At 34.7% G+C, this 25669-nt stretch overlaps 1 protein-coding gene and 1 long non-coding RNA gene across 51 annotated transcripts in view; one reads left to right on the top strand and one right to left on the bottom strand.

The window, feature by feature from the left end:
- Window positions 1-25669, top strand: part of BIRC6 (baculoviral IAP repeat containing 6) — a 250707-nt gene that overhangs the window by 134112 nt on the left and 90926 nt on the right. For 48 of the 50 annotated variants that reach the window (XR_013526681.1, XR_013526680.1, XR_013526679.1 and 45 more), the window contains 14 exons: window positions 199-315; window positions 2208-2362; window positions 3147-3273; window positions 4627-4737; window positions 6014-6147; window positions 8218-8345; window positions 13489-14051; window positions 15580-15755; window positions 16633-16729; window positions 16880-17074; window positions 18449-18649; window positions 21435-21714; window positions 22916-23172; window positions 23422-23530. Coding sequence is in view for 45 of the 50 variants with exons in the window: in XM_078349545.1 (XP_078205671.1) it covers window positions 199-315; window positions 2208-2362; window positions 3147-3273; window positions 4627-4737; window positions 6014-6147; window positions 8218-8345; window positions 13489-14051; window positions 15580-15755; window positions 16633-16729; window positions 16880-17074; window positions 18449-18649; window positions 21435-21714; window positions 22916-23172; window positions 23422-23530 (2650 nt within the window). In the remaining 5 variants the exon portion in view is untranslated. The remainder of the gene's footprint in view (window positions 1-198; window positions 316-2207; window positions 2363-3146; window positions 3274-4626; window positions 4738-6013; window positions 6148-8217; window positions 8346-13488; window positions 14052-15579; window positions 15756-16632; window positions 16730-16879; window positions 17075-18448; window positions 18650-21434; window positions 21715-22915; window positions 23173-23421; window positions 23531-25669) is intronic. The other 2 variants (XR_013526682.1, XM_078349524.1) reach the window with 1 other exon arrangement.
- Window positions 1-25669, bottom strand: part of LOC144579323 (uncharacterized) — a 35336-nt gene that overhangs the window by 4996 nt on the left and 4671 nt on the right. The gene's annotated exons all lie outside the window — the stretch shown is intronic.

Raw genomic sequence — 25669 nt, 5'->3', positions numbered from 1 at the left:
CCAATCACCTGTCTCTACCCTCCTTTCCACAGATATTCTTCCCCTGGTCTGGCTCTGATACTGCATGCTAGGTGGTTGTTCTGTAAGGACACACTCCTCATCCTCTCTTGGGTTCAGATGTCAACATTTTATTGTAGGAGGTAGGACATGAGTAAGAATTGTCAAATATGTTCTTTTCCTTTTAATTGCTTTTTTTAGCCCTGGATGCTCGCCTTGAAGTTGGACTTGAACAGCAAGCAGAACTCATGTTGAAAATGATGTCTACCCTGGAAGCAGATTCCATTTTACAGGCATTAACAAATACTTCTCCTACATGTAAGTAAAATTACCATTTTTAGAGTCCTGCAGTGAATGATTTAGCTCTTTATCATTTTCAGGTGCATTCATCAAGGACAGATTTTTAAATACCATGGTGTGAGTCTGTGGGGACTTAGTGCGTAGCACTTTCCCAGCTCCAAGTTAGTAGCAAGTTGAAACCAAGACCAAGGATTAACTGCATTAACAAATGCAGGGACAGTCAAGCAGAATACCTCCATGTAGTGATCTCAGTTCAGTGCAGAAACCTCCATTGTGGTTTGTTTACTATATTATTGTGAGGTTAATAAAATTCCTTCGGAAGCCTGCATACTGGCCTGTGAGTTCATTGCACTATATCCAAATTTATGATGAAGTAGATTTTTGTAGTAACATCTTTGTCGTCCTTAAAGACTAAGATAGAGGATACACGGTAGGATGATAGCCAAATAGATCTGTTAATGCCAGAATTGAGAGGATTTACTACCTAATAAGCTCCAGAAAAGAAAGGCCAACTTTTTCATAAAGGACTAATAGTAAATATTTTAGGCTTTGCTTGCATATGGTGTATATTGAAACTACTCTGACTAGGTTGCAGGAAAACAGCCATAGACAATACGTAAATGAACGGGCATGGCTGTGTTACAAGAAACAGGTACCTTGTCAGAGCTGGCCATCACGTTGTGGTTTGCTGTCCTTGATAAAGTCTACCCAGTTCTAGACTTGGGTAGACCTCATGTCAGGGGAGTACAGTTGAAATAGCACTGTTTTTTTCAAGGACAGATTGGGGAACTGTGCTGAGAAGAGGGTGCTTGTTTTATTTTCTTAGACCTGCATATCACTTCACTTTCTCTAGGGCAGAGTGAGGAAGGGGTAGCGATAGTAGGCAGAACCCAAGGAAATTTTACAGATGGTTCTTTTATGGAGCGTTCACAACCCATTTCAATAGAGAGAAATTTGAGTTTTTAGGTCTTCCTTATGTTAAACTGAATTCTTTTCAGTCTTCAATCTTCTTTTTTTTTCTTTCTTGCTTTAGAGGGTATCAAAAGACGGGGAAAAAAGACCCAGAAGAAATAGTCTAGTGTTTTATAATCTTAGTCTTGGTACACAAATTTTCTTGTATCTTCTCTCCTAAGCAATATGGAGATCCCTTTTGTAGGGTCCAGTGTCTGCATGATTAGAGATAACTCAGTACTGCCCAGAGTAGCCCTTTTCTTTGTTAAGGCATTTCTTATTTAATACCACTTATTCTAATATCTTTCTGTAATTCTACTAAAGGATATTTGAAAAAAAGAATTTAAAAAATCCTTTTGAAATTGGTGTCTGCTTCTCTTTATCTTTTGATTTGCCTGCACACAGCTGTCTCTCTTATTTAGTATAATAATGAAATAAGGCTCTAAATATATGATAAAGCTGTTAGTGTTCCTGTATTTCTTTGGTTCCCGTCAATATATTCTCATTTAATTAGTTTAGTGTGTAACCTGGGCATCAGAACTGAAAGCTTCCCAGATGATTCTGATCTACAGTCAAAGTTAAAGATGAATGAACTAGAATCTAGGTTACTCTAAAACTGCCTTATCAATAATTACTCAGGAGTCTTATTTCTTTCCCTTTACTTTGCCTCCTTTATTAATTAGAAAAACTATTGCAAATAAAAATTGCTAGAGAAAATTGCCTTTTTTTACTGATTGAGTCCTGTGAATTTGGGAACTTCTCTCTTTGGTCATTATCTTTTTACTTTCAAGTAATGTTATAAAAACACATTTTTCAAATACTAAATATCGTTTTGAACCATTCTAAAGAATGCAATTTTAATTTTTAAAAGCAAATTAACCTATTTATACATATGAATAACTAGTTAACATATATCCTGATACTTTATGTATGAAATTATACTTGTGTTTAATTTTCAGTATCACAGTCTCCCACTGGAGCAGATGATTCACTTCTAGGGGGTTTACAAGCATCAAACCCAACCAGCCAGCTTATTATACAGTTATCATCTGTCCCAATGTTAAATGTTTGTTTCAACAAACTTTTTTCCATGCTTCAAGTCCATCATGTTCAGGTATGACTTCAGGTGAAATGGTGTATTTTTGTATATTATTGTTAGCCTAGTAAAAGATGAAACTAACTGGGAAGTTCATTCTAGACGGGTCAGAGATTATTTCTTAATATATTCAGTTAGAAAGACATTAGAAAAACTTTGATTACCAAAGTAATCACAGTTTCTCATTGATGGACCGCTGATAATTTTAATGATTTTAAGCTTCAGTACTTTAATTCCTGCTACACACACATGCACAAACCTGTGATTTAGAGACTTGAATCATAGGGCATGGTGGCTTGAGTGTGTAGTCGTAGCTACTTAGGAGACTGAGACAGGAAGATTGCTTGAGGCCAAGAGTTTGAGACCAGCTTGGGCAACATAACACTAGATCCTGTCTCTTATAAAATGAAAAAATTAACCAGATGCAATAGCACATGCCTACAGTCCCAACTACCCAGGAGGCCGAGGTGGGAGGATTGCTGGAACCCAGGAGTTCAAGATATAGCTAGACCTTATGTAAAAAAAAAAAAAAAAAAGACTTGAATCACCTATTTTAATTTAGAAGAATCTTTTTATGAGGTAATTTATAAGTTTTAATTCAGGTAAATTTTGTTCTTCAAGAATTTTAAGATATGTTTGCTGATCAACTAATTTCATTAACTAGAAGATGTTTCTAAGTGTCAAGAAGTGTTTAATAGAAAAGGTTATTTACTCATGACAAGAATTTAAACATAAGATTGTTATTTAAATTGTATTTCATAATAGGTATATTTTTCACCTGTTGATTTTCATTCTTTTTCAGTTGGAGTCACTTCTCCAATTGTGGCTCACACTGAGCCTGAATTCTAGTTCATCTGGAAACAAAGAAAGTGGAGCAGACATATTTTTATATAATGCTAATAGAATACCTGTCATTTCATTAAATCAAGGTAAGATTTATTAGGAGAAAAATTATTATAGTCTAAATAAGAAACTTACAAGGTGATCATTAGGTGAAAATATACCTAATCTTTGTCATTAGGGGTAATAACATTCTAGTGGGGAATAAACATAATACCTTTTGAAAAAGATGCACTAACTTATTGATTAGCAGCAAAGATATAGGGAGACCTTGTTAAGAACAGAAGACTCTTTCTTCTGTTCTGTGATATGCCTATATGCAACTAAAATTTACAAGGTTCTATTACTCTTTATATTTTCTTGAAGTTTTGTCTCATCTATAAAAGCGGTTTGGTTTTTAATTTTTAAAATTTTTTCATTTTTAAAAACTGGATTAGCCTCTGGAGGAATCAGTCAGCTGGAGAAGGTTGTCAGTTTCCTGTAGAAGTTGGGTTTATTTCTTGGCAAATAGGAGAATGTGGGAATGGTGGTAGTAAATTATATCATTCAAAAGGAAAAGAACTAGCCTTCAGCCCTAGCTACAGGAATCTCTTTTAGTTATGTTTTAAGTAAAATATAAATGAGAATCTGTTTCTGGTGTTTTCTCCCTAGAGTGGGTACCATTCTGTGGTTTGCCTGGCTTTTATGTGATGGGTCTTCTAACGTCAGTGCCAACCTTACTGATCAGGGGTTCTACTTACATCTCCACTGACCCAGCACCAGCCAGCTCTTCTTTAATTGATAGATTTCCGTGTCTTCCATTATATTATTATTAATATTATAAAATCTGTTTTCATCTCTTTTTAATTTCATTGTGAAAAATATTATATATTTATGAAATAGAAGAGTAAAAAGTAGTTATTCCTGGCTGGGCACAGTGGCTCATGCCTGTAATCCCAGTACTTTTGAGAGGCTGAGGTGAGCAGACCCCTTCAGGGCAGGAGTTTTAGACAAGCCTGGCCAACATGGTGCAACTCTGTCTTTAGAAAAAAAATACAAAAATTAGCTGGCTGTGTTGATGCACACCTATAATGTCAGTTTTTCCAATATGCATTATTGTTTTTGGCTGCTGGTTTTGTAGAATGTGAGGATTTTTAGTAACACACAAGTTATATTGAAGTAGAAATGCCTGTAGTTTGAATAGTACAACAAACTGATAGTAACAACTTGTCATTTCAGGTTTAATGGGCTGAGCTTTAAACCTTATCCTAAAGTGTTACTGATTCTTAATGCTTTAGTTGTATTTAATTGAGAATTCTTTTTATTTGCATGTTTTGAAGATACTCATTAAAGAGCTGATTTAAATAAATAGTGTCTTGTTTGTTAATTCATTCTTTTGGTTTTTAATTCTTTATAAATATTGTTTTTCTGAAAAATATGTTCCCTTTCTCTTTTCTACATAGCATCAATAACTAGCTTTCTCACAGTGTTAGCTTGGTATCCCAATACTTTGCTCCGGACATGGTGCCTTGTGCTTCATAGCCTAACACTCATGACAAACATGCAGCTTAATTGTAAGTTCATAAATTTATTCATTTAAATCTCTGACATATACTTTAGTTTTCTGCTGTTGGATTCTTAAAACACAGTTTTCCAAGGAGTGATATACTTGTTAAAGTGATTGAGTTGGCAGGGCTTGGTGACTCACTCCTGTAATCCCAGCACTTCAGGAGGCCAAGTCGGATGGATCACTTGAGGTCAGGAGATAGAGAGTAGCTTGGCCAACATGATGAAACCCTGTCTCTACTAAAAATACAAAAATTAACCAAGTGTGGTGGCGGCCTTTAGTCCTAGCTACTTGGGAGGCTGACTTGAACCTGGAAGGCGAAGTTTGCAGTAAGCTAAGATAGCCACTGCACTCCACCCTTGGCGACAGAGTGAGAGACTGTCTCAACAAAAAAGTGATTGAGTTTTTTATTTTAGCATGTCTCTTCTGAATTAGTTCTTATATATCCTTTTTGTTTGTTTACTTTGGTAATATAGTCTCATATTCCTCTTTAGATGTTCAGATCATACTTTTACTTTTAAAAACTTATTTATTTAAAGAGAATTGATTGCTTTTAGAGTACAAAGGCAGGTTTTTACATTTAGTCTAAGTTTTTATGTTTTTTTAAAATATGACTTTTTACTTTAAAATGATTTACTCATTATTGATTCATAAATGTGCGTAACTAGATTTTTGGGTTTTGTTTAATAATTTAAATCATTGCTTAGCTTCAAAATGCTTTTTCCATTTGGAATATATTTTCCACAAATGAGAGCAAAGCATCACTATGATACTGAAGATGAATTTGATGCAAAGGATATTTTATTCAGCTCAGAAAACCTGTACTTTAGAGCATAGTTAACCTGTATACAACTAACATGTAAAAAGGAATAATTTTGCCACAACTTATTTAATTAAGAAAATTCAGTTAAAATTTACCTGAACAGTAGATCTCTTCAGGTTAAAATTTACCTGAAAAGTAGACTGTTTCTGGAAGGGGGAGTTAGTAAGAACAGGCTTTCCAAGTGAGAGTCAGGACCTGGTTACACCTTTTCTATTTGATTGTACTAAATAAGATGTACAACTCAAGGTGTTTTCACAGAGGAGGGGCGGAGGAGATAGATGGTAGATAGAATAGAGAGTGAAGTCCTGCTTAGTATAGTAGAGACTGAAACCACTTTAATAAACTGTAATTACTAGGAATATATGAATTTTCCTTGGAACTAGTAAGATGCTTTTAAATACTGCATTTCCTTTTTTCATGGTCCATTTCTTAAGAGGTTTTCTAAAAAAATGTTTTATAGCTGGTTCCAGCAGTGCCATTGGAACTCAGGAGAGTACTGCTCATTTGTTGGTTTTAGATCCAAACCTTATTCATGTGTTAGTGAAATTTCTTTCTGGCACCAGTCCACATGGAACAAATCAGCACTGTCCACAGGTAATATGATGTTTAATCTGGGATACACCCAGACTACTCAATAAATTTGTGATATAAAGCTATGTAATTTTTTGTTTCTAAAGTATTAAGTAATAGCCTTTTATATTTGTAATAATAGCTATACTGACACTAAATAGTAGCAGGTGGTAAGTTCTTAGAACAGTGATACTAGGTTTTCATGTAGATACATCTTTTCAGCATTAATTTTGGATAACTGGAAACATTCTGAGTAAATATTGCAAAGGTAGAGAAGCATTTCAAAAATGTTGGAATTAAAATAAATTTTAATATATTTGATGACTTCTATCAGGATTATCAGTTGACCTTAATTATTTTATGCTTAACCAAAAAATAACAGTATTGCTCAGGGCTTATAAACATTTTCTGTCTCTCTATAAATTTTCCTTTATATCAATTTAATTCCTTGTTATGGTGTACTGCTTCTGTATAAATATTTCTACTTTATTATATTTCTTTTAATGTAAAAATATATTTAGTATTTATACCATCTTTTAAAATCAAGCTAGATCAAGATTATCTTGCAAGTTTATCATTTTAAAATTCTTAACTGAATTTGCCATTAGATAAGTTCTAATTTCAGCAGCCCGGTTTCTCTTATTAATTTATTTATTCAATGTTTAAGAGGCTTGTATATGCTTCTTGAAGGTAGTAGAGATGTAGTATTTACGAAGATCAAATGCTTGCCTTCATAGTGCTTAAGTTTAGTCAGTACTCTAATATTTAATATATTTTAATTTTGTAGACCATAGTAAAATAAATGAGACAAGGAGAGAGTAAGAGAGAAGAAACTCTTAATATTAAATATATTTTAATTTTAATTATTATTTATATTTAATTATATTTATATTATTTATATTTAATTTTGTAGATCATAGTAAAATAAATGAGACAAGGAGAGAGTAAGAGAGAAGAAACTAACTTGTAGTTAGATTAGAACAGTGTTTTGGTAGGGGTAGAGATATGTTATCAAGTGATTATTGTATTTAAGATTGTTTGAAGCTGAAACAAGAAAACTCCTTGGGATCACCAATTCTGACTTCATTATTTTACATGTAAGAAAATATGCATGATCAGCTACATTGCCCCAAATTACACAACTAGTAATTGGTATAGCTAGGTGTCAGTGTGCAAGACATTGCAAAAAGTAATGTTTTCTTTCTGTTTTTTAGTAAAAGGCAGGAGGAAATAACTTTCTAAAAGTTTTTAACTTATTGAAGATCGAGCTTTCCTTTTGTTATCTTGGTTTTATGTAGCAACTTCTGATAAGAAAGCTGTGATTTGTATGCTCAGTGTCAGAAATTAAATTTATTTAACTCTAAAATAATTTGGAGGGTTATATTGTATTTTATTTTCCAGAACTCCTCCAGGGTTTTATGAGTTATTCATCAAGCCAAATTAGCATCAAGTGAAACAATATATAGAAGTGTTACAGCATACTCCAAAATGTACCTCAGGTTACTTAGTGTGGTGTTCCCTGTCATTTCTTTCATTAATGAGTTAGAAGTTTGGGAAAGCAGGGTTTTTTTTAGACTTGGTATAAATTTATTTTCATTTAGTTTTACTTAGTTAGTTTTTGTTTTGTTTGTCTCTTAGCTTATTAATTGCTCTGCTAGTTTTTAGAAACATGACCTTTTTTGGATCATTTTACCTCTCTGCTCCTGAGTTCTTTGATTTTGAAATGGGGTAATTAAGAAGGTTATTCGTGAAAATTTGTGTTAAGTTTTTTATCCTCTGGAAAGCATTCTAAAACTATTTATTGTATAATTCAAGTGAATTTTTTGCAGTATTGAGTTCAGTAAACCTCATAGAGTTGTTCTGTATAAACCATAATGAAAAAGTATTGATAGTAGAATCTTTTATTTGCAATTTAAAATAAATACATTAAGACCTAAAAAATTGATTTTCTCTTATCATTGTTAAAACTTTTATTTTCCTCATATGAAAAGTTACAGTGTATAGCTCTTGACTTTATACTTGATAATTTAAAAATGAATGATTCTGTAAATGGTATCATTAAGCAGTTTTCAGTGAATATACATTTCTCTTCAGGTCGGTCCAACAGCTACACAAGCTATGCAAGAATTTCTTACCCGATTACAAGTGCATCTTTCATCAACATGTCCTCAGATATTCAGTGAATTTTTGCTCAAGCTAATTCATATACTTTCCACTGAAAGGTAAATTTTTGTGTACTAATATGTTCCTGATAGAGAAGTAACATGTAACTCTCCAAATATACTTTTTTCTTTAAGGTTTATTGGGAATTTATCTGTGAAGAAATAAGCAGGAGGACAGTAGGAATTACAGGGGAAGGATTTATTGGTGTGTTTCCTGATTGTTTGCATTTCATTTCATTATGGTTCTCCCAATTCCTTCTACCTCTACTCCCTGTAATATGAAAGGAATACGGTTGACTTGCTTTTAATTGTTTTACAGGTTAGTTATTAGAAGCCTTTTAAAAGGTGAAATTTATTTTAAAGCTGTTTAAACTCTAAAGCTACTACTAGTGATTGTATAGATAAGAAACTGAAAAATAGAGCTCATGAAAGAAAATTGTATACTAGTCTTTTGTAGAAATTCTAAATAAATGTATTAACAAAATCAGATACTACATTATAAGAAGAAATTGTGACCATAATGGGTTAATTCTTATAATGCTTGAATGCTTCAATATCATATATCTCTTATTAATGTCATTTTATTTTATATTTCTTAAAATCCAATATTACTTTCTGATGAAAACTTCTTTTTTTGAGATGGAGTCTCGCTCTTTCGCCAGGCTGGAGTGCAGTGGTGCTACATTGGTTCACTGCCACCTCCGCCTCCCAGGTTCAAGTGATTCTCATGCCTCAGCCTCCCGAGTAGCTGGGATTACAGGCACATGCCACAACACTCAGCTAATTATTGTAATATTAGTAGAGATGGGATTTCACCATGTTGGCCAAGGTGGTCTCAGTCTCCTGACTTTGTGATCCATCCACCTTGGCCTCCCAAAGTGTTGGAATTACAGGCATGAGCCACTGTGCCCGATTGAAAACTTTTAATGAGTTATAAAGTGTTATCTTATTTTTGAAGTTACAATAAAACTACGTGATGGACAAATTACATAATTAATAAAACATCTGGCATGCTTGAGTATTTCAAAAAATCCCCATTAACATAAGGAATAAGGCTGGACTTAGTGGCTCATGTCTGTAATCCCAGCACTTTGGGAGACTGAGGTGGGGAGATCGCTTGAGCCCAGGAGTTTGAGAGCAGTCTGGGCCACATGGAGGTACTCCGTCACAAAAAAAAAAAAAAAAAAAAAAAAAAAAAGCCAGATGTGGGGTGTATACCTGTAATCCCAACTACTGTGTATACCTGTAATCCCAACTACTGTGGAGGCTGAGGCAGGGGGATGGATTGAAACTGTGAGCCCGGGAGGTGAAGGTTGCAGTGAGCCCTGATTGTGCCACTGTACTCTAACCTGGATGACAGAACAATACTGTATCTCAAATTAATAATCAGGAATAAGTCAGTAGTGGCTGTTGCCACTTTTTTCATCTAATTTTATTCTGGAAATGTCAGTGCATCAAAAGATTTTTTAAAAACAATACATATTGAAAATGAGTAAAATCATTTGTGTATTATGACTTTTTAAAAATGAGAATATTAGAAATCGCAGGAAGAATATGTAGTTTATAAAATTTAACACAACAGTGGCATTCTGTTGTGACTTAAATATATACATTTGGAAAACATCAATGTTTATGTAAAAATAATATTTATATATACTTTGTGAGGATTTTGTGAAATATAAATAAAATCACCTGAGGAGTAAAGATTAGTCACCATTATTTTATTTTTATTTAACTACCAGGATTTTTAATTTTAACTTTGCAGGCTTTAGCATAGTCAGATTCATAGAGTTCACAACAGTGAATACTTTCTTTTTTTTTTTTGAGATGGAATTTCGCTCTTGTGCCCTGGCTGGAGTGCAGTGGCGCAATCTTGGCTCATTGCAACCTCCACCTCCTGGGTTCAAGCGATTCTCCCGCCTCAACCTCCCGAGTAGCTGGGACTACACGTTCATGCCACCACACCTGGCTAATTTTTTTGTGTTTTTAGTAGAGATGGAGTTTCACCATGTTAGCCAGGATTGTCGATCTCCTGACCTCGTGATCTGCCTGCCTCGGCCTCCCAAAGAGCTGGGATTACAGGCGTGAGCCACCTCGCCCGGCCTAAGCAGAGATGTTTTGAGGTTTATATGCCACAAAAACTGTTTAGGAATTTTCTCCACTTCACTTCATCCATCATATACCCTGTATATTTTCATGGCATAGTTTATTTCATATGGTCCACAAAGCTGTGACCCAAGAAGAATGTTAGTTTCTGTTTGTTATGTATGTTGATAATAAAGGCTCTGGTATCCTGTTAAAGATCCAGCAGCTCTTTAGTTAGATTAATAGTATCAAAATATAAACTGAAAGAAATACTCAATATTAAGAAGGCATTCAGTTTTACCAGATGAGGGTTTTGCAGACAACTATCTATTGGCCTTTGGACTCTGTTTTCACTTTAGTAAGTATCCTTCAAAAAACAGAAGTTTTAAGATTCTAGATATAATCTAAATTGTCAACTTCTATGTATTTTTTGTTATTGTTGTTTCTTAAATACCTTCCCCACTGAATGTCACACAGAATATCCTGTTTTCTTCTAGAAATTTTACAATTTTATGTTTTATATTTAGATTTGTTATTTTTTGCTTTCAGGATAAAGTTTTTTTTTTTTGGTCTGTTGATGTTGAGTTGTTCCTATACCATTTTTTGAAAATACCTTTCTGTTTTCATTGGATTTCCTTTTTAATTCTTCAAATATCAGTCAATGATATTTGTTTTGATCTATTGAGAAACTTTTTTTTTGAGACAGCTTTGTTCTTTTGCCCAGGATGGAGTACTGTGATGTGGTCTTTGCTCACTGCAACCTCTGCCTCCTGGGTTTGTGCAATTCTAATGCTGCAGCCTCCTCAGTAGCTGGGATTACAGGCATGTCACCAAACCTGCCTAATTTTTGTATTTTCAGTAGAGGTTTCACCATGTTGGCCTGCTTGGTCTCAAACTCCTGGCCGCAAGAGATCCACCCACCTCTGTCTCCCAAATTGCTGGGTTTACAGGCATGAGCCACCACACCCAGCCTCATTTGTTCATACAATATATTATATAGAATTGATATTTTTGTCTATTTTTTATGCATTAACTCACTGTCTTTGTTTCCTTGTAGTGTTTTTTGAAATCTAATAGTGTAGGTTCTCCACCATTGTTCTTTATGTTTTGGCAGTTTTAATTCCATTCCTTTTCCTTATAAATTTCACAGTCAGATTGATTTGCCAGAAGAAAATCTTGCTGGATTTTGAGTGAGATTGTATCACTCTGTAGATCATTTTGGGCAGATTTATTGCTTATTTGGGGTTTTGTTTGTGTACAGCCATGTTGTCAGAGAATAGTTAGTTTTATTTCTTCCTTTCTTTATGCATATGTCTCACCGCCCCATTTGTACTTGTAAGGACTTCCAGTATGCTGTTGAGTAGAAATGGTAAAAGTTGTTCTTCCTTCTTTTTCTCAATCTTAAGATCTATGAAACATTGTCTTTCATAATTAGATATGCTACTAGCTGGAGTTCTTTTTTAGATACTTGATGGTAAGTTGAGGAAGTTCCAGTTTGTTATGACTTGCTAAGACATTAAAAAAATTATAAATGTCTTTTGGATTTTGTTAGATGTTTCTCTGCATCTGTTGAAATGATCATAGTTTGTTTCTTTTTTCATCTGTTTATATGGTAAATTATATTGATGTTTTCTAAAGAGTTGGGATCTAAGGCCGGGCACGGTGGCTCACACCTATAATCCCAGCACTTTGGGAGGCTTAGGTGGGTGGATCACGAGGTCAAGAGATCAAGACCATCCTGGTCAACAAGGTGAAACCCCGTCTCTACTAAAAATACAAAAATTAGCCGGGCATGGTGGTGTGCGCTTGTAGTCCCAGCTACTCAGGAGGCTGAGGCAGGAGAATTGCTTGAACCCAGGAGGTGGAGGTTGCGGTGAGCCGAGATCGTGCCATTGCACTCCAGTATGGGTAACAACAGCGAGACTCCGTCTCAAAAAAAAAATAAAAATATAAAAATAAAAAAAAGAGGTGGGATCTCATCATGTTGCACAGGCTGGCCTTGAACTCCTGTGTTCAAGCAAACTTTCAGTCTCATTTTTTTTCCTAGCTGGGCCAATAGGCATATGCCACTACACCAAGTTTGATTTTTAAATTTTATTTATTTATTTATTTTTCTGTGTTATGACTTCGTATTGTTGCTCTGGATTTTTTTTTTAAGTGTCAGTCAGTGTGCATTCTCAGACCCCCTTGGTCATAACATATCAATCGTAACTTGCTGAATTTATTCTCTGAAAGAGGTTGTGTAATATGTGTACTGTCACTTACTTAAATATTTTGTAGCATTTGCCATTGAAGCATTTTATGGCTACAGTTTGTCTTTTTCTTGCTGTTAGATTGAGGGTGATGCTCTTTTCAGCATTCTTTATCTTAGGCATAAGCAGAATTTGAAGAGCATTCAATTTTGATACATAAGAATGATTTGGTTGAATCTTAATTTTTACATATCATCAGTAGGGAATATTTACAGTAGTAGTATTTGAGAATGTAAAAAATTAGAACTCATTTTATTATAAGAAATGCCTTGTGATTTTTGAAGTATTTTAGTCTAGCTTCAAAATCACTTTCGGTTATACTTGTTCCCTTTGGAAGGGAAGTGGTTTTAGAGTTTGTGTAAAATAGAGGTAAGAACAAGAATTCAACAAGAGATTAAAACTATCAGCTAATTTCACAAAATAGTGAATACCAATAATTTGTTTAACTTTCTTTTTTTCTTTTTCTTTTTTTTTTGAGATGCAGTTTAACTCTTGTTACCCAGGCTGGAGTGCAATGGCGCGATCTCGGCTTACCGCAACCTCCGCCTCCTGGGTTCAGGCAATTCTCCTGCCTCAGCTTCTTGAGTAGCTGGGATTACAGGCACGCGCCACTATGCCCAGCTAATTTTTTGTATTTTTAGTAGAGACGGGGTTTCACCAAGTTGACCAGGATGGTCTCAATCTCTTGACCTCGTAATCCACCCTCCTTGGCCTCTCAAAGTGCTGGGATTATAGGCGTGAGCCACCGTGCCCAGCCCTAACTTTCTTATATTGTGATAAGTTACTGCTTTCAAAGCTACTTAAAATGGTTTAGTTTTCAATCCTCTCTCTTGTCTCTCTCTCTCTCTCTCTCTCTCTCTCTGCAGGGGTGCTTTCCAGACAGGCCAAGGACCTCTGGATGCCCAAGTGAAGCTCCTAGAATTCACTCTGGAGCAGAATTTTGAAGTTGTTTCAGTTAGTACTATTTCCGCCGTGATAGAATCTGTTACATTTTTAGTTCACCACTATATCACTTGCTCAGACAAAGTAATGTCAAGAAGTGGATCAGATAGCTCCGTGGGTGCTCGAGCATGCTTTGGTGGACTGTTTGCCAACCTTATTCGTCCAGGTGATGCAAAAGCAGTTTGTGGCGAAATGACAAGAGATCAACTCATGTTTGATTTGTTAAAACTTGTTAACATTTTAGTGCAGCTGCCTCTTTCAGGCAATAGGGAATACAGTGCAAGAGTGTCTGTGACCACAAATACAACAGATAGTGTTTCAGATGAAGAAAAAGCCTCAGGAGGCAAAGATGGCAATGGAAGTAGTACCAGTATTCAAGGATCACCTGCATATGTTGCTGACTTAGTCTTAGCCAACCAACAGATTATGAGCCAGATTTTGTCTGCTCTGGGCCTGTGTAATAGCAGTGCCATGGCAATGATAATTGGTATGTATTGAGAATATTAATCTTACTGTTGTCTCTGGTGCTATAACTGTCTTTTTTTAAGCAATATATGGATTAGTGTAAAACTGCTTTAAGTTTTTCATGACTGAGTTTTATTTGTGAGAACTTTTGTGTAGGGGCTTCAATTAATGAATGAAAGTGAAATATTGAAAAATGTTGTCAGTTTGTTGTTGTTGTTTTCTTTTTATTGTTAGGCTTCCCAGGTTCAAGTAATTCTCATGTCTCAGCCTCCCAATTATCTGGGACCGTAGGTGCCTGCCACCACACTGGCTGATTTCCCCCTCCATCCCGCCAGACGGAGTCTTAACTCCCAGGCTGGAGTGCAATGGTGTGATCTTGGCTCACTGCAACCTCTGCCTCCCAGATTCAAGTGATTCTCTTGCCTCAGTCTACCGAGTAGCTGGGATTACAGGTGCCCACCACCACACCCCCCTGCTTTTTTCTTTCTTTTTTTGAGACAGAATCTTGCTGTGTTGCCCAGGCCGAAGTGCAGTGGCGCGATCTTAGTTCACTGCAACCTCTGCCTCCTAGGTTCAAGGAATTGTTGTGCCTCGGACTCCCGAGTAGCTGGGATTACAGGCATGTGCCATAACACCTGTTCAGATTTTGTATTTTTAGTAGAGATGGGGTTTTGCCATGTTGGGCAGGCTGGTCTCGAACTCGTGACCTCAGGTGATCCACCTGCCTTGGCCTCCCAAAGTGCTAGGATTACAGGTGTAAGCCACTGCACCCAGCCAATTTATATATATGTATATTTTTTAGTAGAGATGGGGTTTCACCATGTTGGCCAGGATGGTCTTATTTTACATCATTTTGTGTTAAAGACCAGAATTACTTGTTGATGTTTGCTTTAAAAATAAAATGTAAAATTTTATCCGCACTGTAACGTTTTCTATGACACATATCAGCGTTAAATTTATATGCTGTTGCTTAACTCTTCTACCTTTTTGAATGTTAGTACATTAAATTTTTAAAATAATTGAACATGTATATACTGTGGCAAAATATATTTCTAATATATTTTTGCCTGTTGGTATTTTTTCTTTGTCAGTTCATGGGAAACATCCATATCTTCCTTTTGATTAGATTAAAAAGTATAGTTACACTTATTTTTCTATTCATGTCCTCTCTTCTTGGTGTATAGCTAGTATGTAGAGAGATGTTCTCTCAGTCACATAACAGAACAACTTATTTTTATTGTTGATGATCATAGAGGTATCTCATGTAAGAAGATAGCTGTAAACTAGACTCTACTGAATATTATCATTTATATTTTAATCACTAGGAGGTATGGACAGCTATTATATATTCTTCAGCAGTTTTGGAAAACGTGGCTTTTCAGCTTCTTTAATTGTTATTCATTTCACCATGTTGGCCAGGCTGGTTTCAGACTCCTGAACTCAGGTGATCCACCTGCCTCAGCCTCCCAAAGTGCTGAGATTACAGGTGTGAGCCACTGCACTCGGCCAGATGTATATATTTTTAATGTGGAATCTTTTATTTTTCCTAGGAGCAAGTGGATTACATCTCACTAAACATGAAAACTTTCATGGTGGGTTGGATGCCATATCAGTTGGGGATGGATTATTTACCATACTGACAACCCTTAGTAAAAAAGCTTCTACAGTCCACATGATGCTGCAGCCAATTTTAACCTACATGGCCTGTGGATATATGGGCAGACAAGTAAGTTCAAGCCAACAACCGTTGCCGTGATTCAAATGAATTTCTGGCAATGTAAGTGGAAAATTATAGGACAGAGACAAATAAGTATACTTATTATATATTGGACAGTGAAAAGCATCAGTGCAAGAGGGCTATGGATTATTAATAAAGGTTGGAGAATAAAGTTTCCTTGAAGTGGTATTTTCAAAGATGACCACAGTGATAGAATAATAAGGCATTTAATATGTTCTTGAGTTTTAGAGCTTTTAGTATAGTTCCAAGAAGTTGTTCTCTTTTTCCTAAAATTAGCATAATGTAATACTGAGGTATTCTCCATAGTTGTTACATAAGAAGATGTAATATGAAATTTACAATGTGTATTTAGTTTTCTTACCATTAAAAGGGATTAGGCTAGTTAAAGAAAATGGGTCACAAAATTTTTCCTTTTTCTGTTTATTTTTGCAAATGAAATTATAGGGATCAGATTATTTCACTTTCTTGTCCATTTCCCATTTTGAAATACAGATATTAGAATAATTTCTTATGTCTTATATAGCATTGTATAATTATCATTTTCTTAAACATTTGTTGAATGTATGTATTTCTCTCTTAGAAAATACAGAGATTCAAATTTTAAATGAAATTGGTGTCTAAATGCTCATTAAGGGAGTAAATAATAATGGATGAAGATAGATGCTTTAAAACATTCTCTGAGTTCAGGGAGTTTTTTTTTTAATTCAGGTAATGTTTCTTATGTATTTTGGCAGACATTTTGTATTTAGTGTATTTAAGGCTGTCATTTTACAAAAATTAGGAAGGAATAGTATGTACATTGAGAAGTTTAGTTGTTTTTATTCACAGTAACACATAAAGTCATAATGCATATTTCGTTTTTTAGGGCTCTCTTGCTACTTGTCAGTTATCTGAGCCATTATTGTGGTTCATTTTGAGAGTATTGGATACTAGTGATGCCCTGAAAGCATTTCATGATATGGGTAAGATAAAATTTCACTAACTGTCATTTAAGTGTAATTATGTGATAGTATGTTGCATTTTCATTTTTGTAGTCTTTCGTGGAAGTTTACTTTTAATGTTGGACTACCTGTCCTGAGATTGATTTCATTTCATATTCTTTGTAAATTCAGGTGGTGTTCAGCTCATATGCAATAATATGGTTACTAGTACAAGGGCTATTGTGAACACTGCAAGAAGTATGGTGTCAACTATTATGAAATTTCTTGATTCTGGTCCTAATAAAGCTGTTGATAGCACACTGAAAACAAGAATACTAGCCTCTGAGCCTGACAATGCTGAAGGGATTCATAACTTTGCACCCCTCGGTAAGAAAAGTGTTATTAAATCTTACTTGTATGAATTTATTCAGTTTATTAGCTGGTATGAAGCAAAATTAGTTGAAGTAGGTTCGTGATATTATACTATCACTATTTTAATTACAAACATTTTATTTTAAAGGTAGTAGATATCTCGACATTCTACTTATGAGAGGGATTTTTTTTTTTTTGAGACAGAGTCTTACTCTGTCGCCAGGCGCCAGACTAGAGTACAGTGGCGCAATCTTGGCCCACTGCAATCTCCGCCTGCTAGGTTCAAGCAATTGTTCTGCTTCAGCCTCCCGAGTAGCTGGGACTGCAGGCATGCACCACCAAGCCCAGCTACTTTTAGTATTTTTTAGTAGAGATGGGGTTTCACCATGTTGGCCAGGATGGTCTCGATCTCGACCTCGTGATGCACCTGCTGTATTTTTAGCAGTAAAAATACATACAAAATTATGTAAAGAATTTAACAGTTCTTTAGCAGTAAAATTTGTTTTTATTTGTGAGATTAAATAGAAGCACATTTTAAGAAACGAAATAGAGATTCTTCGGTAAGTTTCCCTTAAATGTTAATCGATTTGAAATCTTATTTTCCTTCTTAAAGTGGTACTGTCTTTTGTTTTGAGAGAGTCTCACTCTGTCACCTCGGCTGGAGTGCAGTGACGTGATCTTGGCTCACTTCAACCTCTGCCTCCTGGGTTCATGTGATTTTGTGGTGAACCTCCTGAGTAGCTGGGATTATAGGTGTGTGCCACCACACTGGCTATTTGTTTTTGTTGTTGTTTTGTATTTTTAGTAGAGATGGGGTTCCACCATGTTTTCCAGGCTGGTCTTGAACTCCTGGCCTGAAGTGATCCCTGCCTCGGATTCCCAAAGTGTTGAGATTACAGGCATGAGCCACTGTGCCTGGCCTTAAAGTGGTACTATCTTTTTTTAAAAGTTTTGAATTAGGTATTTACTTTTTTATCCAGTTCACATAGTTTCTTTTTCATTTTTCTTTTCATATTTCTAAATCATAGACATTGACATCTTAGAATAAAGATTATTTTAAAGGTGCACGATATATTGGACATTGTTTTTTACTTAAATCGTTTGAAAATTATTGAGCTAAATTTATTGCTGTTATCTTTAGTTTTCATGTATCACATGAGTATAAAGAAATTAGATAGCAGTTAATAATGAACTTGTCACCTTGTTAGTTGACATGATTTTCTAATGTTTTGTGAATATCTTTACAGTCATACGATACTAAATACATTAAGAGAATCAGTTGTTCATGTTTTGAATTAATTTTTCTGGTTTAATTTTATTTGAATAGATCTTAAGGTTTTATTACGTTTCTTTTGCAAGTTCTTATTTTATGTAAAATGTCTTCTCTAGGTACAATCACATCTAGTAGTCCTACAGCCCAACCAGCTGAAGTGCTATTGCAGGCCACACCTCCTCATAGAAGAGCTCGCTCTGCTGCTTGGTCCTACATCTTTCTTCCAGAGGAAGCTTGGTGTGACCTTACCATTCACCTTCCCGCAGCAGTGCTGCTTAAGGAGATACATATCCAGCCTCATCTTGCATCTCTTGCAAGTGAGTAGTATGTTGTAAAGAAGTATCATACGAACAAACTTTAATTTAGAAACATTTGAAAATAAAAATATTTAGTAAGCAGAAATACATTTAGTTGTGATTGCCAGAGTGTGTAACTTCTGAATAATTTTTAGTGAAATAATTAATACTACCAAGTCATTTCCTGTGAAATGACTGTTAACCTCAGACAAAAAGAATGTGTGATGAAGTGTAAATAGATGTTTTCCAGTTATATGTTATTTTACATTTTCTTTTCTCTGAAATTTACCAAGCTTTAGTATTAAGCTGAAATGAATTAATTACATATCCTTTTTTTTACCATGTTCGTTTTTTTAGCCTAGACCTTAGTCCTAGCCTTGCAATGTGAAATTAGCATAGATTTGTGTGTCTGCCTTCCAGCTTCTTTAGAAGATAACTATCTTTTTGAGTAATATTTTATTATAATATTTTGATGACTTCAATGTGATTTTAACATTCATACTGTGCTTATTGTAATATTTCAGTATCCTTGTAATATTATTCATTTGATGCATGTTCATTGAATACATTTTATTGAACTTTATAAGACAATTCAAAATAATTTTTACAAAATATTAATAAATTATCAAGAGCACGAACTTGTTCAAGTATTTATAAAGAATATGAAATACTCATTTGTGTTTTTTTTTTTTTTCTTGAGGCAGGGTCTTATTCTATTGTCCAGGCTGGAGTACAGTTTAGATATATCTCAGATCAATGCAGCCTTGACCTCTTAGGCACAAAAGATCCCCCACGCAGCCCCATGTGTAGCTGGGACCACAGGTTTGTGCCACTACTCCTGGCTAAATTTTTGTATTTTTTGTAGAGATAGGGTTTTGTTATGATGCCTAGGCTGCTTTCAAACTCCTGGACTCAAGCAATCTACTCACCTTGGCCTCCCAAAGTGCTGAAATTACAGGTGTGAGTAACTGCACTCAGCCTATTATGTATTTTTTGTGATTCCCAAATTCTTTCAATATAATTATGATATTCCCAGAATTGCTTAAATTAATACACATACTTCTATTTATTGATTGATTCTCATTGCTGTCAAATATCACTCAATAATTGGATGAAGAGTTATGGGGAAATTTTGTAGATTTGTGGCATCTTTGGAGAAAACAATTTTTTTCTACGTATTTGCAAGATTAGACTGATATATCTTAAGTACTTGTGGCATCCACACCCCTTAGATTAAAAACAGATAATATAAAGGTAAAAGGAAAATACGCCAATACACAGTGTTTTAGGAGGTCAATAGTTACTATATTAAAAGGCAAAATATATGTCAATTTAAGACTTAGGCTGCCCTCTAAAATTTGAAAGAGATTGCTTTTATTTGGAAAGCAGAGGAGTTGGTCATAAGTGGTGGCTTTTGAGGTTCAGCTGGATTTTGCACATGGGGATTGAAACAGGAAGCGTATTACAAAGGGGGAACTCCTATGAAAAATTAATTGGTTTAGGTATTCTCTACTTAAGTGTACTTGATTAAGAAATTTAGTTTTATTATTGGATTAGAGCAGAAGTTGAAAATGTGTTTTGATATAGTGGAAATAACAGTCTTTAGGATCTGACATGAACTTGAATCGAAGATGTGTCATTTGTTCATGTTGGAGTGTGGATTACTTAATCTCTTTTACTATGTCTGCTTGTGTAAAATGTAGGTAATACTTTCCTCAAAAGGTTTTGAAGAGTAAATTTAAAAATTAATTTGACTGTCTAGTTATCAGTGTAAACCTGGCATGTAATTCCTTCTTATTTTCCACTGAAATTAAAAATAAAATGAAATTTCAAAGGTTTTAGTTGACATGTATTTATTATATAGGGTTCCATGTTAAGCTAGAAAGAAATAATTTTCCTGTAGTAGCTACCAGTTGTTTGTTCACTGGGGACTCCTTAAATTTGAGCAAGAATTGTTTTAAAAATTCTTGTGGATATTTGGTTTAATTTGAAAAGGAGGCCAGGCACAGTGGCTCACACCTGTAATTCTAACAGTTTGGGAGACCAAAGCAGGTGAAATATTTGAGGTCAGGAGTTTGAGACCAGCCTGGCTAACATGGTAAAACCCTGTCTCCACTAAAAATAAAAAAATTACCTGGACTTGGTCGCACCTGCCTGTAGTTCCAGCTGCTTGGGAGGATGAGGCAGGAAAATCACTTGAGCCCAGGAAGGGGAGGTTGCAGTGAGCCAAGATTGCGCCACTGCAGTCACTCCAGCCTGGGCAACAGAGTGAGACTCTGTCTAAAAAAAGAAAAGCAATTTCTAAACTTAGCTGTGAGGTTAAACTCAATGTTTAAAAATGTCACAATCTAGTAGTAATAAAATAATTGGTAGAAAAACAAGTTTTATTACATTTTCTTTTCCAAATTATAAACCATAGCATAGTAATCAAATATAGTTTCATATTACTTGTGATAATTTTGAATAAAGAAGATATGATGATATAATTATCTATTTGGCCGGTTTTATTCAGAGGGAGCATCAAGTACATGTGCATCACACATCTTTGATTCCTCTTTTTTTAAGGTGAATGTTGGAATATTTAAGTATAATTTTTATTATATTGTAGATCAAATATTTTGTGTTGAAAAGTAGTTTTAAAATTATGGTGAAAGTCATTGTCAAAGTATAATTTGTTGTATAAATTTTCTTTTTATAAGTTCATGATGAATACAACTGAAAGCTGCTATTTTACTGGGATTTTTATTAAACTGTCCAATCTAGTTTACTTTGCCTTTTGTGATGATTCGATTTTCTCTTTTAATAGCTTGCCCATCCTCAGTGTCTGTTGAAGTAAGTGCAGATGGAGTAAATATGCTACCTTTGTCCACTCCTGTTGTCACAAGTGGTCTAACCTACATAAAAATTCAGCTTGTAAAAGCTGAAGTAGCTTCTGCGGTCTGCCTTAGACTACATCGTCCACGAGATGCCAGCACATTAGGCCTTTCACAAATTAAATTATTGGGGCTCACTGCTTTTGGTACTACCTCTTCAGCAACAGTTAATAATCCATTCCTTCCTTCTGAAGATCAGGTATCCAAAACAAGGTATGTTTCGTTTCTTTTTAAAAAAAGTTTTCTGTCCTTTTTTGTTTTATTGGCAGGGTTGGGGGATAGGGGACTTACGTATTCTGTGGGTTTTTTCTTTTTTAGGTCTTAGGAAGATCTTTGTTCCATAGGAATCTACGTAATACAATTTTATTAGGTGTAATAGAGACAGGTTTTTTTTTTTTTTTTTTTTTTTTGAGACAAAGTTTCGCTCTTGTTTACCCAGGCTGGAGTGCAATGGTGCAATCTCGGCTCACTGCAACCTCCGCCTCCTGGGTTCAGGCAATTCTCCTGCCTCAGCCTCCTGAGTAGCTGGGATTACAGTCACACGCCACCATGCCCAGCTAATTTTTTTGTATTTTTAGTAGAGACGGGGTTTCACCATGTTGGTCAGGATGGTCTCGATCTCTTGACCTCGTGATCCACCCGCCTCGGCCTCCCAAAGTGCTGGGATTACAGGCATGAGCCACTGCGCCCGGCCAATAGAGACAGTTTGATGGAAACAGAATGCTGAGACGGATTAAAATTGAAGTGTATGTTTATTTAGTCTTTGAGATGATCCATATCTTACATGTAGGTGTAGGTTCTAATTTTCTGGCTTGTAATTTTTCGTATCATACTCTGTTACAAGGATGTGCAAATGCCTATGACCAGAATTACATCTGAACCATACCAACTGCCCTTAGAAACAGGGACCTAGTCTTAATATGGTAATTCCTGAGTGTTAGTTAACAGAAGGATTATATCTGAACCAAACAAACAAGGACCCAAATATATTTTTTAATCAATATTTTTCTGATAGCTTTTGACAGCTAAAAATTTTGGATTTTATCGAAAGTTTTACCTGATTAAAATAAATTTAGGATTTCTATTCTCAAGGTGCTAAGACTCAGTTTTAGAAGTCTATGATAGTAAATCGTTTGTATCAACATATATAATTGCATGTGAAAACAGGTTTCTGGCTGATTTCTTAAAGCAAGCACATGGTTTTTAAATGCCATGGATACAAGTCCTTTTGTATGTGATTTATAGGACAAACTTTCTGTTTACTGAACTGCAGCATTCTAAAAAACATCTCTTAAGTTGGTTAATGCTATGTATGAAACACAGCATGCTGATCTTTACAAAGTTATGTTCTACCCTGAAATGATTTGAGCTACTTATATTGATCAGACAAGTTATGTTGTATTGTATATTTCAGTATTGGATGGTTACGATTATTACATCATTGCCTTACTCATATAAGTGATCTAGAAGGAATGATGGCAAGTGCAGCTGCACCTACTGCTAATCTGCTACAGACTTGTGCTGCCTTACTGATGTCACCTTACTGTGGAATGCATTCACCCAACATCGAGGTTGTGCTTGTAAAGATAGGACTGCAGTCTACTAGAATTGGCCTGAAGCTCATAGACATTCTCCTGAGAAATTGTGCAGCATCAGGCAGTGATCCTACAGGTGATAATTAACTTCGATATTTAAATGTTTACATGTCTGTAAAGTAACAGCAGTTGAACTATGTGATCTTTGTGCTTAACTCTGTTGGGGAAATTATTTTTTCTTTTAGTTTTATTATTTTTAGACTTCGTTCTTTGTTGTTGGAATTTATGAAAGTCTCATTTTTAATGAATAAATTAAATTAAGTAAATCTTCCCATTGTTAACTTGCTTATTTAGCAAACTTTTTCTTTGGATTCTTTGTTGCAAGATTTGAATAGCCCTTTACTTTTTGGAAGACTAAATGGACTCTCTTCTGACTCTACGATAGATATTCTTTACCAGCTTGGAACAACTCAGGATCCTGGTACAAAAGACAGGTATGATTTTATTTTTCATTTAATTAAGCACAGACATGCACGTAATCGTGCTGTAGTGAATGTTTCTTAGATAGTTTTTCTTTAGATGATCTCATAAAAGTTAGGACAGTACTGTTACATATTGTATGTTTACCATATGCCTCACACGATGTAACTTGTGCAAGTTTTCCTGAACTTTACATATACATTTATAGATATTTGAACATACTTTAAGCAAATTTGAACTTAAATAGAATTCTTAGTTAATACTGCTTTTGAGGAATGGAATGGAACAAGACCTATATTTTTAAATTGGCTGTGTTGTGAAAGGACCCTTGTAAAGTGATGGTTTCAGAGTCATACTATCTTAGGTAGTACTTAATACGTGTATATGAATGTAGGAATTTTGTGTCTATAATTGGTACTTTGACTGTTGATAACGGTTGTTCTAAATGTTTATTATTGATTATCATATTCATTGACATATTTTCGTTACTCTTTGCACTCTTTCCTGCTACTTACCACAGAATGAAACAATATCATACCATGTAAATGGTGTGAACTTTGGCTAAATATTTAGTGATTTTTTTTTTTAAACATTTAGATGAGTTGTAATTTTGATGAGTTGTCCTAATGTCCTTTAACCTTGATATCTTTTACTTCCAAATTGATACCAACTTGAAGTAGTTTTGAAACATATTTTTGTTGTTAAATTTTTGGGCAAATATCTGGCATTTTTTGTTTTTATGTATAGCATTCATGTTAGAAAAACACATTTATAGAGAGATTACTTCCTGATTTATGTTACTTTTTAATATTTGGGTTAATTACGTTTAAAATGAAGTCATTTGATGTTTTATTAATTTCTTTAATAAATTATCAAAATTACGAATAACATTTAAACATATATTGCTGTATTTACTTATTTATTTATTTTGAGATGCAATTTCCCTCTTATTGCCCAGACTGAAATACAATAGTGCAATCTCGGCTCACCACAACCCCTGTCTCCCGGGTTCAAGGGATTCTCCTGCCTTAGTCTCCCAAGTAGCTGGGATTATAGGCATATGCCACCACACCCTGCTAATTTTGTATTTTTAGTAGAGATGGGGTTTCTCCATGTTGGTCAGGCTGGTCTTGAGCTCCTGGCCTCAGGTGATCTGCCCACCTTGACCTCCCAAAGTACTGGAATTACAGGCATGAGCTACCATGCCCGGCTGCAGTTCTTTTTGATGAAGTAACAATTTGTGCCAAATTTGAATCATAATGGTTAGTAGTGGTTAAAATATTTAAAATATCAGTGTTAAACATTTTTCCAGGACAGGTTGCTTGAAATCTCTTAGGATTATTTAATTTTTAAATAATATTGTGGCTTTTTTATGAGAAGAAAGTCAAGCTTAATTAATTTTCTCTGCATAGTACTTTTTAAAACATGAACATTTGTCGTATAAAACTGACATTAATGACAAGATAGTTAGACTGAGAAAATTGTCTTCCTTGTCTTCTGAATTGTTTTTATTTCCCATCATGTGAAATTGAAAGTTTAAGAGTCCTATCTTTCAGAATTAGTATTACATACCTTCCTATCCCCATTTCTTTACTGTGAAGCCAGAATCTAATATTCTAAAATAGAAATTTGAAGGAAAATAAACCAAATGTAAACACAGTGTTTTAAGAACTTGACAAATCTTATCCCATGTTTTGTTTTTTCTACAAACTCTATAGTATTATTGCTTTAAAAAGTCTTTTGCTCTCAGGTACTGGTTCAAAACTGGGTGTGTTTTACCAGTTCTCAGCTCCAGGGGATTGGGATTAGTGTGATGCTTGACCAATAACCTTGTTACTTCTAAATAACAGATAACCTCTGTTTTTAAAAGTACTATACAGATAAAATAAATTAAGGTTAATTTCCCTCATAAAAAAATTATACTTAAAAAATATACGTAAATGTTCAGGGTATATTCTGTTGTCAGAATGAATGGGGGTAAGTGGCTATTACTAGTATTTAATGCTAGGGTCCAGGGATATGAAGCATGCTATATTTCATGAGACTTTGCACAATGAAAAATTAGCCCCAGATCACTGTACTAATGTGTTATCTCAAACCTTTTGGTTGATTAAAATTGGTAAAGTTATTGGAAAACTGGAACGGGACTACTG

Source organism: Callithrix jacchus, chromosome 14 (assembly GCF_049354715.1).
Source record: "Callithrix jacchus isolate 240 chromosome 14, calJac240_pri, whole genome shotgun sequence".
NCBI classification, from domain to species: domain Eukaryota; kingdom Metazoa; phylum Chordata; class Mammalia; order Primates; family Cebidae; genus Callithrix; species Callithrix jacchus.
The sequence above is the reverse complement of the archived record's forward strand: the minus strand, read 5'-3'. Positions and strand labels throughout refer to the sequence as shown.